General features: G+C 35.5%; 1 protein-coding gene across 1 annotated transcript in view; it reads right to left on the bottom strand.

Moving 5' to 3' along the window:
* Nucleotides 1–554: 554 nt before the first annotated feature.
* The window catches only part of ngef (neuronal guanine nucleotide exchange factor), a 24,768-nt gene continuing 10,233 nt past the window's right edge, over nt 555–15,089 (bottom strand). Inside the window, exons 4-15 of the mRNA XM_079885508.1 lie at nt 14,741–14,820; nt 12,594–12,820; nt 12,239–12,399; nt 10,089–10,241; nt 6,032–6,161; nt 5,694–5,768; nt 4,633–4,722; nt 3,290–3,453; nt 2,801–2,959; nt 2,638–2,717; nt 1,577–1,681; nt 555–1,293 (exon numbers count right to left, since the gene is read on the bottom strand). Of these exons, the coding sequence (XP_079741634.1) occupies nt 1,076–1,293; nt 1,577–1,681; nt 2,638–2,717; nt 2,801–2,959; nt 3,290–3,453; nt 4,633–4,722; nt 5,694–5,768; nt 6,032–6,161; nt 10,089–10,241; nt 12,239–12,399; nt 12,594–12,820; nt 14,741–14,820 (1,642 nt within the window). The 3' untranslated portion in view covers nt 555–1,075. The remainder of the gene's footprint in view (nt 1,294–1,576; nt 1,682–2,637; nt 2,718–2,800; nt 2,960–3,289; nt 3,454–4,632; nt 4,723–5,693; nt 5,769–6,031; nt 6,162–10,088; nt 10,242–12,238; nt 12,400–12,593; nt 12,821–14,740; nt 14,821–15,089) is intronic.

Raw genomic sequence — 15,089 nt, 5'->3', positions numbered from 1 at the left:
CTCAAAAAAGATTACATTCCAATAGCCTAACAGACTTCAAAAAAGGTCTTTAAAAATAAAATGATATATAATTATATTGTAGCGCACAGACTCTTGATAATTGTGGACGACGTTGCAATGTACAGTATATATTTGATTTTTTTAATTAGTTGTGCATTCAAGAGTTAACAAACAGGTGATCATCTTTTTTTTAACTGTATAACGAGACTTGAGTTATGTCTGTATCAAAAAGGTGATTGGTTGATATTAAACATCACTGTGTCACGTGACGTCACTGAGCATTTTCGCTTTCGGTGTGAACAAATGGCTTGTTGCTGAAAAGTTCCCGTGTCGCATCTGGTTAGGACATGGTGTTAGACTGGTTTAACAAGATTACTCTCGTGTGTGTAGTGTGTTTGCGTAGGAAAAACATTTGTTTAGTGTGTGTGTGTGTGTACGTGTTTCATGCAGCACGTGCAAAAACCGCCTCAGTGTTCTTCATCTGCATTTTTTACTTCCATGTTTCACGTTTAAGGACATGAAACAAAAATCGCATTCAAACCTCCAGATATGTGCAGATGAATAACTTTGTTCATTTTCTCTCTTATTTTTTTTCTTTTTTTTGTTCTTCAAGTGGATGAGAGGTACATACAGTACATCCTCTTTGTCCTCAGAGGTTAGTTTAAAAACACAAACCTGTATTGTCAGTAAAAGGTGTGACCATGCACATTAATACATTCCTTTTCAAGAGAAGCATTATGACTTTACAAAAGTCCTGACGTAGCATTTAGCTTTTTTCCTTCAGCTCATATGCGTCGACGTCAGAAAAGTGGTCCCCCGTGTGTGATTGCGGAAGTTGAAATCCTTCATGCTAACAGCGCGTTAGGACTGTATGGAAGCAGCGATTCAAAAACACAAGTGCTTATAGTGCAAGATCTGTTCCACGACCCTGTCGAGTCCTCAGTGTGACTCACGTACTCAATAAAACACTGGACACAGAATGACTATCAGTCCACCGTACATCTAGGTGACGTCACTTAATTCCAGGTCAGGAATCAGGAGAACGAATGGTGGTGGTGGTCATGTGATGTTATTTCTACAGGTCAGTCCAGGTGGGAGTGTACTGGGGGCTTTTGGCTGGCCGGCGCCCCCTGGAGGCGGCCCGGGACCCCTGCGCTCCTTCCTGAGCCTGCTGGATACGCTGACACTCTTTGAGGTTCTGAGCCCGAATTTCTGCGCTCATGATCTTCTCCACCACGCGTGAGGGGAACCATCCTCTCTCTCCATCGTGCAACCTTTCACCAAACATCCAGCCTGAGGGAAAGAGACGAACATGCAATCCAGGTTCAGAGAGAAGAAAAAACAGGAAGGACATGCCACAAATATAGTAAAACCAACAGACGACAGGAAGCAACATAGTGAGAGACTAGTTTATACAACTGACGGCTGATGATCAGACTTGACAGATGCGGATCTGGTCTCGCCAAAAACAGCAAAGACCGATGAAGCTGGATGGCTTATTGAGAGACTACGTAAACATTGACAGATTTTTCAGGACGCCTAGTGTGTGTGTCGATGTGTTTTTTTGATTTCTTACCATCATCTGTACACTCCAGAATGTGAAGCACATCAGCCATTTCTACAGAGAGCTCATCCGGTTCCTGAGAGGAGTACGACTGGATACACTGAACCTGCTGAGAATCTGACGTGCACCAGCAAAAACAATAAATCATACTGAGCACAGTATTAATTAGACTAATTCAACTCATGACAGATTCAAATAAAATAAAAAATTATTATTATTATATTACATTATTTGATAATATAAACAAAATAAATATATTATATTATTATTTTTTTTTTTTATTTTTTTTTTTAAATTAAATATTATACATCATATATACATCTTATACATCAATTATTTTATAAATAAGAATATTATATATACCGTATAACACACTAATTCAACTCATGAGTCACGACAGATTAAAAATAAATTAAATGAAATATATATCATATGTATTATTACATTAATTATTTTATAATTTTACACTAACTCAACTTATGACAGATAAATATATATATATATATATATATATATAATACTAGACTTTTTTATTGTATTATTATATTAAGTATTTTATATTATGAATAAGTAAATATGATTTATAATCATTACATTATTTCATAATATATTAATTATTATACTTTTTATTTTAGATTAAATTATTTTAGATAATTATAAATAAAATAAACTATAAATAAATGATTAATATATTTGTTTTATAATATTATCATTAAATATTATTATATTATTTATTTAATATTTTAAATAAAACACACAGTACATATAATTTTATATTATTTATTTATATAAAATAATGTAAACAACATTTTTTTTTAATTAAATTAAATTAAAACATGCCTCTATTATCGGGACGTTCTGGGCCAATGACAGTTTGCTGTGGGCGGAGCTAACTAGTGTGATGAGACATAAATGGAAACGTCTTAATAGGACAAAATCATGGAAGAGATGCGAATAATCTTGCCTGGTTCAGACATAGAAATCTCTTTTTAACATTTAGCAGCTTGAACTTTTATCCAAACATACAAGCTATCCGTTTCCTTAGAAGAGACACACATATATATGTGATGTACCTGGCTGGTGAGTGCTGGTTGAGAGGAATCTCGTACGGCGGTTTGGAGTCAAAGCGTATATCCAGCGCAGTTTATCGCTTCTGTAAACATTCAGAGCGCCATTAGTGCACAAAGCAAACATCTTTGTAATCTCTGAGATAATGGCTTAGGACTGTGTTCTCACATGCTTTCACTCTTGAGCATGTAGCTGACTTCTCGGTCCTCCTGGTTCTCCAGCAGTTTCAGCACAAACACCGAGGCCAGCATCTGACCCTGATCCTCCAGGTCTTCAGTCCTCAGCATGGAGCGACTGCAAGAGTCCAGGACCTGGTACTTCTCTCCACTGAAACAGACAGTAAACAACATTAATACAGCAAAAACAAACATAGAAAACCCAAGAAACATGTCCATGAATCAGACAATATTTAGCCATTTCAGCAGTCATCTTTTGACAATTAATATCAACAAATCAATGGACATTAAGCTATATCTGTGAGTTTTTTCCCCGCATATTTCAAAGGATGCCATCTCTGTGTTAAATAACTGTTTATTTCATTTTCATCTCCTTCGGTGTCAGTAAATTGTGTTTAATCTCTGTAGATTTCAACATTGGCATTGAGCGAATGATGACATTATGATTTGACGGAGGTTGAGCTGATGGCGTCACACAGACCTGGAGCTGCGTTTGGTGATGAGCAGCAGGTTATTGAACAGGAACAGGTAAATGGGGTGGTAGAGCTTGCGGCTGCGCATGGTCCTAGTGCTCTTGGGTCCAGACATCTGCTGCACCTCACCCTTCTTCAGCAGCCAGCGAGAGTGAGAAATCACCGGCACGGACTGAAAACAGGAGAAGACGACAGCTGCTCTTTATGGGCTTATGAGTTTCGCTCTGATACATGAGTAAACACTTCTTACCAAGGACTCTAGCAACAATTAAAGGGATAGTGGACACAATTTTTGGTCACACTTTAGTTTAGGGTCCAATTCTCTATTAACTAACTATTCACTATGACTTCTGCCTCAATAAACTCCTAATTACCGCTTATCAATAGTATGGTAGATGTTAAGTTTAGGTATTGGGTAGAATTGAGGGATGTAGAATATGGTCAAGGCATGTGCTTTATAGTGTACTAATAAACATCCTAGTAAAATGCATGCTAGTTAATAGTGAGAACTGGACCCTAAACTAAAGTGTGACCCAAATACATTTTTAATGTATGTGGTCATTTACACACCTTCGTGCTGCTTCAAACTCTGAAGATGTTAATGAGATGTTCGCAGAATGTTCGCATTGATCGTATTTTACAGCATGAACATGCATGTCAGTCAACCTCTAAAAAGAGTTATACTCCAGCCCTCAAATGTCATTCAAGATGTGAAAATTTGTTGCACAAAGTTTGACATTAACATATGCCATTGGGTCTCATATGTTTCATAATTGAATGAGATGCATCGTTTCAATAAGCGCATGCAAATGAGATCTACATTAGAGCTACCGCACAAGAGATTCTCAGTGCATAATGACTTCAGTTTCAGTCCGTTCCTCACATACAGCTTTTATTTTATGGAAAAAAAAGGCGCAGTTACTGTAAATAGTCACACTGGGTCAAACTGAACTGTTGAAAGAAAAAAGTGGCACCTGAAATAATGTACAATAAAACGAGACGATTAACATTAGAAATGCTACACTAAAAAATAAATTTGGTGTAGGATTTGGTTTGAAACAGTATTCGCTTTTGCTAGTAAATTTCACAAATAATCACAAAGAAATTTGACATTTTTAGACTGAAATAGAACTTTCTTGTAAAACCTGCTCCAATAATCTTTTTTTAACATATTTTCTGGCTTCAGATAACTTGGATTTTAGTGCATGGTGCTACTCTTGTAAAGTTTTTATTTTATTTTTGATACTTAGACCGTATCCAGTCAACATTCAGTTCGATTGCATGTTTGGGTGAACAGAGCTTGTTATGACACAACATCTTCACAATGAATCATTTGACTTCTTTTGTGTACCTTTGACTTGAATTCAAGCGTTTTCTCGATGCTGATCAGCTCCTCAGTGCGACTCATCTTCCTCACACCTTCATTGCACTCCTTCACAATCTGAGAACCACAATGACACACACACGTGCATTATATCTTTGTGGGGATTTCCAATTCACTTCTATTTTAACATGAGCCAATTATAAGCATCTACACCAACCCAACCACTCACCCTAACCTTGAAATACAACAGGCATTGTTCGATACGAAAACTGACCATTATTTAGCTAATTTTTAAACTGATTTCTTTGAGGGAATATCTCCAGTTCATCAGGTTTTACTATTTCCTCAGAAATGCGCTCATCCTTGTTAAAATAACAAACTCCCACACACAAGAACAAGTTTGACTAAATAACACTTACAAGTTTCACCCCAACTAGGAGTTCAAGTATAAGCTGTTTGTTTACAAAGATTTAACAAATCTTTATAAATGTGCAAACCGCAGATGACCTCTGGGACACTGAGCAAGTTTTTATTGAATAATAACTGTTCGAGAGTCTTGGTTATCTGAATCATATGATTAGAGAAAATGTTTGATGACAAACCAACCACACCAAAATGACAGCAGCCTTACCAGTTAAAGGTAGTCAGATACATTTGCACGTGTTTTATTTCTATTTATTGTATGGCGTTTTATTATATCAAGTGGTCATTGGTGCACTTTTTGTTGTTAATTACTTTAGTGATGATGTATTTCCTGTCAACAACCTCAACAAAGCCCCACATGGATACATTTTGGCATTATGATTGTTGCCATAAAACAAATAATTTGAGTTTGTGAACTTGAATAGCAGTTTAATTCCAACATCACATGATCCCAGCAATATTCGCTTTAAGATATTTAAAGAAAAACAATTAACAACAGCTGTTAAAGTCATGTTGAGGGTGTTTCTGCAGCTACGAGAGGTGTGGCACGGTAACCATGGTAACGCGGACAACAAGGCAAGGTGTGCTCGACAGGTGAAAGTCCAGAGACAATGAAACATAATGACAAGGCTCATTACCACACCCTGAAATCAAAACACACTTACCCTTTCCAACTCTTGATGTGCTAATATGGCCGTCTTTTCTCTGTCAGAGTTTTCCTCCACCTTCTTCAGAATATTCTGGAACACAAAGAAGCAGTTTTGATAAAGACCACATTTACCAACACACATACAAACTGCATACAAAAGCAATGTAGTGTTTTCATAAATAATGTATAAATTAACTATCAATATTCATTAACAGCAATTTACAATATTCATGGAGTTTAAAATTTGTTAAAAGTGGCAGATTTCTCAGACAGACTGAGCCAATTCTGAGACATTTGATTGGCTTATTCATTCCTACGCAAGTTATTCGAGACGTCTGATTGGCTGACGCTTACCTGAACAAGTAGCTTGAGTCGTGTGATTCGCTGGAAGGGGAGGATGAGGAAGGAGGTGAACGAGAGGCCCTTCACTTTCGGCTGATTCTCCAGGATGGATATATTCTCTCGGAAAAGAGCGTTTTCTTGTCTGAAAGATACAGGCACACTCCTGACATTTGTGTACAATTGTGTTGATGCAAAAATAGCCGACATGAAGACTGTGTGACTGCGAAACACAGAGGCAATGATGGGCAAGCTACTCAAAAAATGCAACTAGCTAAAATACAAACTACTCAATAGAACAAAAAAGGTAATAATGTTACGTTACATTACCTCACCGCATACTGCCAAAACACAATATAAAATAATATTTAAGAAAGTATGCATTTGAGGCAGGGGAAGTTACAAAAAAAAAGTTTCCAAAAGAGGGTTTTCACAGCGATGCCATATAGAAGAACCATTTTGGTTTCACACATCACACATCTTTACTGCTAAAATATTATTAAGAAAATGTACCTGAATGGTTTGAACAAACCACTAAAGCTTTAACCTAATGCATCACTATATAACTGTAACACAAGGCTTTAGATCACGCATCCTGTTGTGGTATTATAAACGACCAGACTCATTTTCTCCTGAGACACAACACCTTTCTGCTGAACTGCGGTCATATGAAGCTGCTTGCATCTGTCATAATCATAGAACTTGACATGTAGAACAAAGGGTTGTATTAAACCACTTTCACAGTCCACAACCAAAAGTGAAACAGCCAAGGAATGATTTACAGTAATAAGATCAGCAACTTATTGATGCAAACTACAGTATATGCTCTTTATATCACTGAGATAATTTGCATAAATGCACATCAGTTTCAGCAAGTGTCATGTTCAGTGGCCTGAGGCTGAACGCTGGCGTATACAGCACAAATACTGTATATTGCCTACTATTTAAAAACAAAACCCTCTCATTTGTGACTCATTTAAACTGTTATTTCTTTTTAGCACAGTTCAAATGGAGGGTCAAATATGACACACATTGCATTTTGGGATACATTACTATAAATTCTGATTTTGCCAAAAGTGCTAGGTCATTCTTTGCATACAGAAACTTTGGATAGCACAGTGCAGAGATATCAGCATGTTAGTATGATATTACAAACACAGCCTAATATTTCACTTAGATTTTTGACAAATATGTGCAGTTTAGCCTGTTGTCCAGCAGGTGGCCTATCAATCAAGCTGCCTGTACAAAGTTTAGCAATGCAGATTGGTCATGCATGAGAAATTGAGTTTATAGAAGCATTTCCATTAAACAAATGATTCTTAATTTTGCATTACATTGCTTAAAGATAAAAATAGGCTTAATTGTTGTAAAAATGATTATCGCCTCTAGGACAACACAATGAACTATTTGAAACGAACTAAACTAGGTCACAAAGCAGGAAGACGGAGTATGAGGTTAGACTTTATGAACCTGTGTGGTTTAAAAACAACAAAACATGCTTGTTTTTGATGCACAACCTAGCTGTTGTTTTGGCCGTAATACACACACACAGGCTGGATTTAACCCTAATCTTAACAAGAATTGAAAGAACTAAAACTCCCCGGGCCTGTGGGCAGAAAGTCCCATGAGCTTTACAAGGCTTACAAACGCACACAAATGAAATCAGCTACACAAACCCTCACACAATACATCACAAGACAGCGAGGACTGAAGCCTCAGGCGAGGATCCAGGTAGACAGCTGGTCAACATGCATCCTGACTTAATGATTTACACAACAAATACACACAACTGTCCCTCCCATTTACACATGCACAATCAATAAACACACAAAGCTATCAGAGAATGTATATCATGTATATTAATGATATTAAAAACCACTTTCTTCTTTCACAGAAGAAAATCAGTAGACTAATACGGTTTGGAACAACATGGAGGTGAGTAAATTATCACATAAATTATCATAAGTCTTTTCTTTTTTGGGGTGAGCTATCACTGTAATAAATGTACAGTGTCATGGAATATCACTAAGTGAAGTAATCGTGGGAACATCGATGAGTTTCTGTTGTTGTTTCTTGAATGAGCCACACCCACCACACAAGTCAAGTCACGGTGTCACGTTTAATTATAGAGACATCACATACAACGTCACACAATGCTTCCGTCACGCCACAAACAAGGAAACACTATTTCATTCCAAAGCTTAACACGCACAAAGACAAAGAAAGCATTTCAGACCAGAATGAATCTGCATGTTGGTTTAGTGGATGTTCATCAGTCAAATTTAGCTGGTTGATCAGCATTGTCTCTCCAGTGAATCTGTTCAACCAATGAACTCTTGTTAAGGTAAAACACCACAGGTGAATAGGGTAAACATTTTAACTAATATATACCTTTATTCACTATGCATTGACTAATCACAGAACAATAACAATTGTTTTGTATTATAAGTGTTCGGATATGCAAATGAGGTGTTACCTAATTAAATATGCACTAATTTGCATAGGTTTCAGAACAGCAGTCTGAACTTTGGATAAAGTCAGGTTCAAAATTATTGTTTCATTCTTCTGACATATCTGAGTTAAAGGTTTTTACAGAGAGGATTTTGAATATCTCTTTTCACGTCATCTCTCTGATGATGTGTTTACTGGCATGAGGTCGGGACAACCTGTGACTCACAGGAGATCCACCAACCATCCAATCAATTCCCGAAGGACAAAATCAAATGCATACTCTCGAAAGACAAAAAGTCCAGCCCTGCATGTTTTCTTGTTCAAGAAGCCACTTTTTTCCCATCACAATAGGGAAGAAAAGACCATCTTCTCTTTCATGACGACTTTAAATAAATCAGGCAAATTATATATGAACAAATCCCTTCAGAATATACAGTGGATAGGAATAAAACTAAAAAGTGCTACTGCCTTCAAATATATGAAATCGACAGATGCAAATAGATGAAATGTAATAAAAAAACACTAAAATGTGAACTGGATGTTTTCTATCCACTAGACATGTTATAGAAGTAAAACAGCCCAAGATATCAAAATTGACCAGTTATAGATGAATTCACATACTTTTGTAGTACATATTATGTATCCATAAGATGATTGGGTAACACTTTATTTCAATAGTCTACTTTAAGTAACTTTGCAAGAACATGTTTACATATTCTACTAACCCTAACCTATTAGTCAAGCCCTGTTTACAGCTGGTATTAAGATTTTTTGGTCGATCAGATCACAAGCATATTAGGGAGACACATTCCCGTTTACTCCTGGTGTTTAAATCCGTCTCTTTTGTCCTCTTTTAACCACTTCTGTCCTGATTTCTCCATCTATGGGCGGGTAAATCTATAGGCTTTTTCAGATCTTTCTATCTAATGGATGAAATAAGCTCATGCAGTTTACACATAAACACGACCAGAAACGATGGAAAACGCATGGAGAGCAGCAGCTTTAGTTTCTGCTCTGATAACCATAAGAACACACTGGGAGTGTGTGTTAGAAATCAGGAATGGTGAGAGAACATTGTGCTTGGTATGTTTTTCATCTTCAAACCAATCCAGGGTCAAAGTTTAAATCCCGTCTGGCTAGTGCGCTTCTCATAATGTTTACTCATTAGGTCAGTATGCGGAGAGTAGGCGTCTTTTGTGGCTGTTTGAACACAATCGACCACATGAGCGTTTATACTGCGAAAGCAATCCGGTCAAATGCGTTTTCCACTACTTCTGGAGAACGTTGAAAGTGGACAAGCTCAAAACATTTTAGACCCCATTTACACCTGTATTATTTAGCATTGTCCACTTGTGATCTGAAATGCATCTTAATAGTAGGTGTAAACAGGGCCTAAGTTGACGAAGCTGCAAAGAGACTTCGAGTTAGTAGAATGTCTAAAGCAGACTATCAAAATAAAAGTGTAACCAATGATTTTGTTACAATAGCACGCCAAAAACGTGCTTCCAACCTGACAGAGATCACTGAAATAGGCGCCCTGAAATATTTGCCCTTCAACAAATGACTGAATTACCCTAAATCTTTCCCATTTTTCATATTCACAGGTAAGAAATGTTCTTACAGTATCCGTCGGTAGTTCTTCTCCTGGTACGCCTGGTTGATGACGTAGCTGATGAAGACTTGGAAGTGGTTAACAGCGTGATAATAAACAATGTCGCACACGTCTGAGATCAGGATGGACTCTTCGATCCTGTGCTCCAGATCCATGAGGAACCTGAGGAAAGCATGAGGTCATCATCGAGACAGCAACATCATGGTTAAGTCCCATTTTGTGTTCGCAATGTAGCCTACTTCAGTTGCAATATACATTTCAAAACTGTTGTGGCGACTTCAGTCTCACATTCCTTTTCTTAAAATTAAAGAGTCAACAGAGAACTGTCACAAACTCAAACAATCTTAACTGAAAATGCTTGCTTGTATATGTACTGTGAAAGTCCACTGGAAATGGTATATACTTGTGCAGTTTTGTTTACTGGTACTAGTGGCTACAGAAATCAAACATTTCTCTTTCAAGAAACTTTAACTTGGGTTCAATAGCTTTCGTTTAGCTGTACACTAACAAACACATCTTATATAAGAAAGAAACTCAAATCAATCTTGTAATCCAATGTTTCACACTGTACGAGAGCAGGTTTGGAAGGGCAGAGTTGCTCCTGAATCATGCGCATGAATCATCGCATTAGTGGGTGGATTTGCATGCTATAAAGCTGACTGACTGACTGTATCAAATCGCACCAACACTTTAATTTTAGCCTGTGGGCAATAATGGGTATCAAGGTGAATGGGAGGAAGTTTCACTTCTGAAATCTTATTGAAGCAAATGTATGTACCATATTTCTATGGAAATGAAATTAACATTGACCATTATGTGAGGCAAAACAAGTTTGAAACATCAACTACTTCCACACATTAGAAAGATACTTATTGGATTAAAAAAGGCAGATGTTATATTATGTGAATAAACATAGAAAAATGTATTTTTTAAACATATTTTGGATATATATATATATTTGATTTAAACTATAAATTAATTAATAAACAAATAATGTATAAATTACTGAATATATTCAAAAGACATATTTTAGCAAATACTATTAATATATTTTATAGATTTTCCTGACATATTCTTTTGCAGTTTTTTATATTTATAGAAAATATATCGAAAATGTATTTTTAAAATATATTTTGGACTCATATTTTGATTTCAAATAAATTAATAAACTATTAATATATAAATTAATAAACTAATAATAAACTAATTAATAAATGTATTCATAACAGATATATTTTAGCAAATATTACAAATATATTTTTCAGATTATTTTGCTGTTTTTTGAGAGGTTTTTTTTATATAATATTTATAGAAAATATATAGAAAATTTATTTTTAAAATATATTTTGGACTTATATTTTGATTTCAAATAAATGAATAAACTATTAATATATAAATGAACAAACAAATAATATATAGAATAATATACAATATATAGATATGGATATGGATATATATTTGATTTAAAATATAAATTAAAATAATAATAATTAATAAACTGTTTATATACAATATGAATATATAATATTAAAATATATTAATAAACTATTAATCAATAAATTACTAATTGTATTAAAAACAGATATATTTTAACATAGATTATGAATATATATATTTTATTATGAATATTAACATATATTATGAAACATAGTTTGGACAAATATTTTGATTTATATATAAATTACTATATATAATATAAATTCCTTAATATATTCAAAATAAATATATTTTAGCATTTCTCCTGATACGTTTTGGGCTGTTTTTAAACAACAAATGAATTTTTAAAATATATATATTTTGAATCTAAATATAATAATAATAATCATATTATTATGATTATATTTATGATAAAATTTTATAAGATTAAAATTAGATAAGATTATACTTATGATAAAATATTGTTATGATTATATATTCTTGATTTCCCCTGATATATTGTGGCTGCTTTTTGCACATTTTAAAATAAAATACACAATTATTTGCTAAAATTGAACTGATGCAGCCATTTATAACTGATTCTAGGTAAATTTGCAAAACACTGTTGTCCTGTTGGCCTCCTTCATAAAATAGAGGCATTAAATATGACAAGACTGACAATCGGAAACCACAAGCGTAAGAAATTGAACAACAACCGCATACATTGCCTCACAAACACACACCTTTCGCTTGCCTTCATGATGTCCTCGATGTTTGAGAACAGGAAGTGCATGTCAGACTGACTCAAGGTGTTGACAAGCACAGGGTTGCGCAGAAAGTGGGTCTCCAGAAGCTCCAGGCTTTTGTAGTACGACGCCTCGGAGGTCACCAGTTCAAACATGGCCTACGGAAAGAGACAGAGACACATTCATTTGATGTGTACTGCTATTGCTATTGAGTGTTTTTGCTGTCAGTTCAACATTTAAATAGTCTGATTCAGTGTTCACTGTAAACTAGTCCTGCAGTGAGTTCCTCTGAACCCCTCCACCTCCCCCAGCTCCACCTGCCACCATTTCTGCTTCAAAGCATGTGTCCCACCTCCTGCAGTATAATCTCCTTTGGCTCCAGGGTCTTCAGGTGTCCACTCTCCTTCACAGCCTCCAGGTTTTGCCAGAGGCTCAGTGAATGCATGCTGTTCCTCAACTGCAGCTGCAACGCAGGCGCAGCTGTGACCCCTGACCCTGCAGCCGGGAGCCCATCTCTCTGTCGACGCTGCTCGATCTCCTGCTGCTTAGAGGTGTCGCGGTACTCTTGATACAAAACGTCTGGACACAAACACACATTATAGCACAGAATGGTGATTCAGAAGGACAATATTTTCACAAGTTGTTTGATTTTATCTGATGAGACATTGCATCACAGATAAAAGTGCACTATAGTAAATGCATATTTCTCATTTACGTTTCTAAACAACCAATTAGGCAGCATGAGCCTCTTACTTGACATAACAAATCGACTGAGTTCAATGTAATTGAGTTATATATATATATATATATATATATATATATATATATATATATATATATATACATACATGACATGACAAGACCTGGTTTTAAGGATAAAGTTATAATTAGGTTAATAGTAGGTTTAGGGTAAGGGTTCAGGTCGGGCACTTAGTTGTGATGGGTAGGGTTAGGGTTAGGAACTAGACATTGCATTGTGTCAATGTCCTCACAAAGACAGATGCACAAGAATGCGTGTGTGTGTGTGTGTGTGTGTGTGTGCGTGTGTGTGTATGTGTGTGTGTGTGTGCGCGCGCTTCTCAAAAGGTTGATTTTGTACAGAGGAAAGCAGTTGCATAATGTCCTGCAGTCACATTCAACAAGACCTTCAGGTGGGTGTTCAGCACAGTCGCTTATATAACAGAGAGCGTGAGAAGAGAAGAGAAGAGAAGAGAAGAGAAGAGAAGAGAAGAGAAGAGAAGAGAAGAGAAGAGAAGAGAAGAGAAGAGAAGAGAAGAGAAGAGGAGAGGAGAGGAGAGGAGAGGAGAGGAGAGGAGAGGAGAGGAGAGGAGAGGAGAGGAGAGGAGATGATAATAGACTTGAAGAGAAAAAAACTAAGGGAACAGGTGAGAAGAGAGAGTATGTGAGAAATTTAGAATAATCTAACAATAGAATAAACGATATAAATGGTAAATGGGTTGCTGAAATTTCATTATTAACATGTATTATTCCTGCTTTCTCCAGACATATTTACATGAAATTTATTTTTAAAATATATTTTGGGCAAACATTTTGACTTAAAATATATAAATTAATAAAAACATTCCAAAATAGATATATTTTTAAATGTATAATAAATATATATTACTGATATTTTGTATATTTACATACAATGTATATTTAAAATATATTAGCCTTACATATTTACCTTACATTATATATATTTGTATATTTACATAAAATGTATTTTAAAATATATTTTTGGACATACATTTTATTAAAAATATATAATTACTAAACATAGTATATGAATATATATGCCTAATATTTCTGCTTGTTTTTGTATATTAACATACAATAGATATTTAAAATATATATTTAGACATGCATTCTGATTTGAAATATATGAATGACTAAATATTTTTCTGATTTCTGGCATTTTTTTAAAATACGTACAAGAAAGTGATAATAGAAAACAAAATGTGAGAATATATGAGAAAAGACAGGTAGAAAGAAGAACAGATAAGAAGAGAAAAGAAGAGATGCGACATGACAGAGAGGATAGCAGATAAATGAGACAAAATGAGAGGAAATGAGCAAAGAGATGAGATGAAAAGAGCAATAAAAAAGAGACACAGAAAAACTAAATCAGTGAAGAAGAGAGAGAACTGGATGCAGATATAAGAGAGAGAAATAGACAGAGGGAAATAGAGATGATATAAAATGACGCTGCGTTGGCGAAGAAAGCGGATAACTCTTTCTTGCAGTTATTCCAGCATATATTTAAAAAGACATCACCCACACACTCCACCTGCCTTCATCCTACACACACACACACTAACACACGCATACGTCTCATACACATCCAGCACATACATGCTGTAAATTCAACATACATGCTGCAAATAAAGTTGCCTACACAGTTCAACTTGAGCCAAATAAATTACAGCATGCATTGTTACAGCACAACGGCCTCCCTCTGTTCCTGCGTGTGCATTTGTGTGTTTTCTTTTCACTCACCGACACTCTTCACGATGTTGAGATTGCGGCAGGAATTCTCCACTGCCATCTTCTGCGGACTGTCACCATTCCTCACCAGCCTGAAAAAAACACAAAACATCTAATAATTAGTGACTAGAAGAGATAAGAAGAAATGTGTGTGTGGGAATGTATTTGTGTGTGTGTACCAAAATGAGACCATGTCAGCCCGCTCTCAAAACACCCTACAGCTGTAATAAGTCCTACTTTTGTTTCTAAATGAGGAGAATATTTTTCACTTTATTACATTTTAACCCTGACAGACCTAAATAAGTCAAATCCATAAGTAGAGTCGAGTGAGCCCTATTTGAGTCATACAGCACACGTATGC

The sequence above is a fragment of the Squalius cephalus genome (assembly GCF_949319135.1).
Source record: "Squalius cephalus genome assembly, chromosome: 11".
NCBI classification, from domain to species: Eukaryota; Metazoa; Chordata; class Actinopteri; order Cypriniformes; family Leuciscidae; genus Squalius; species Squalius cephalus.
This window is presented reverse-complemented; position numbering and strand designations above follow the sequence as displayed.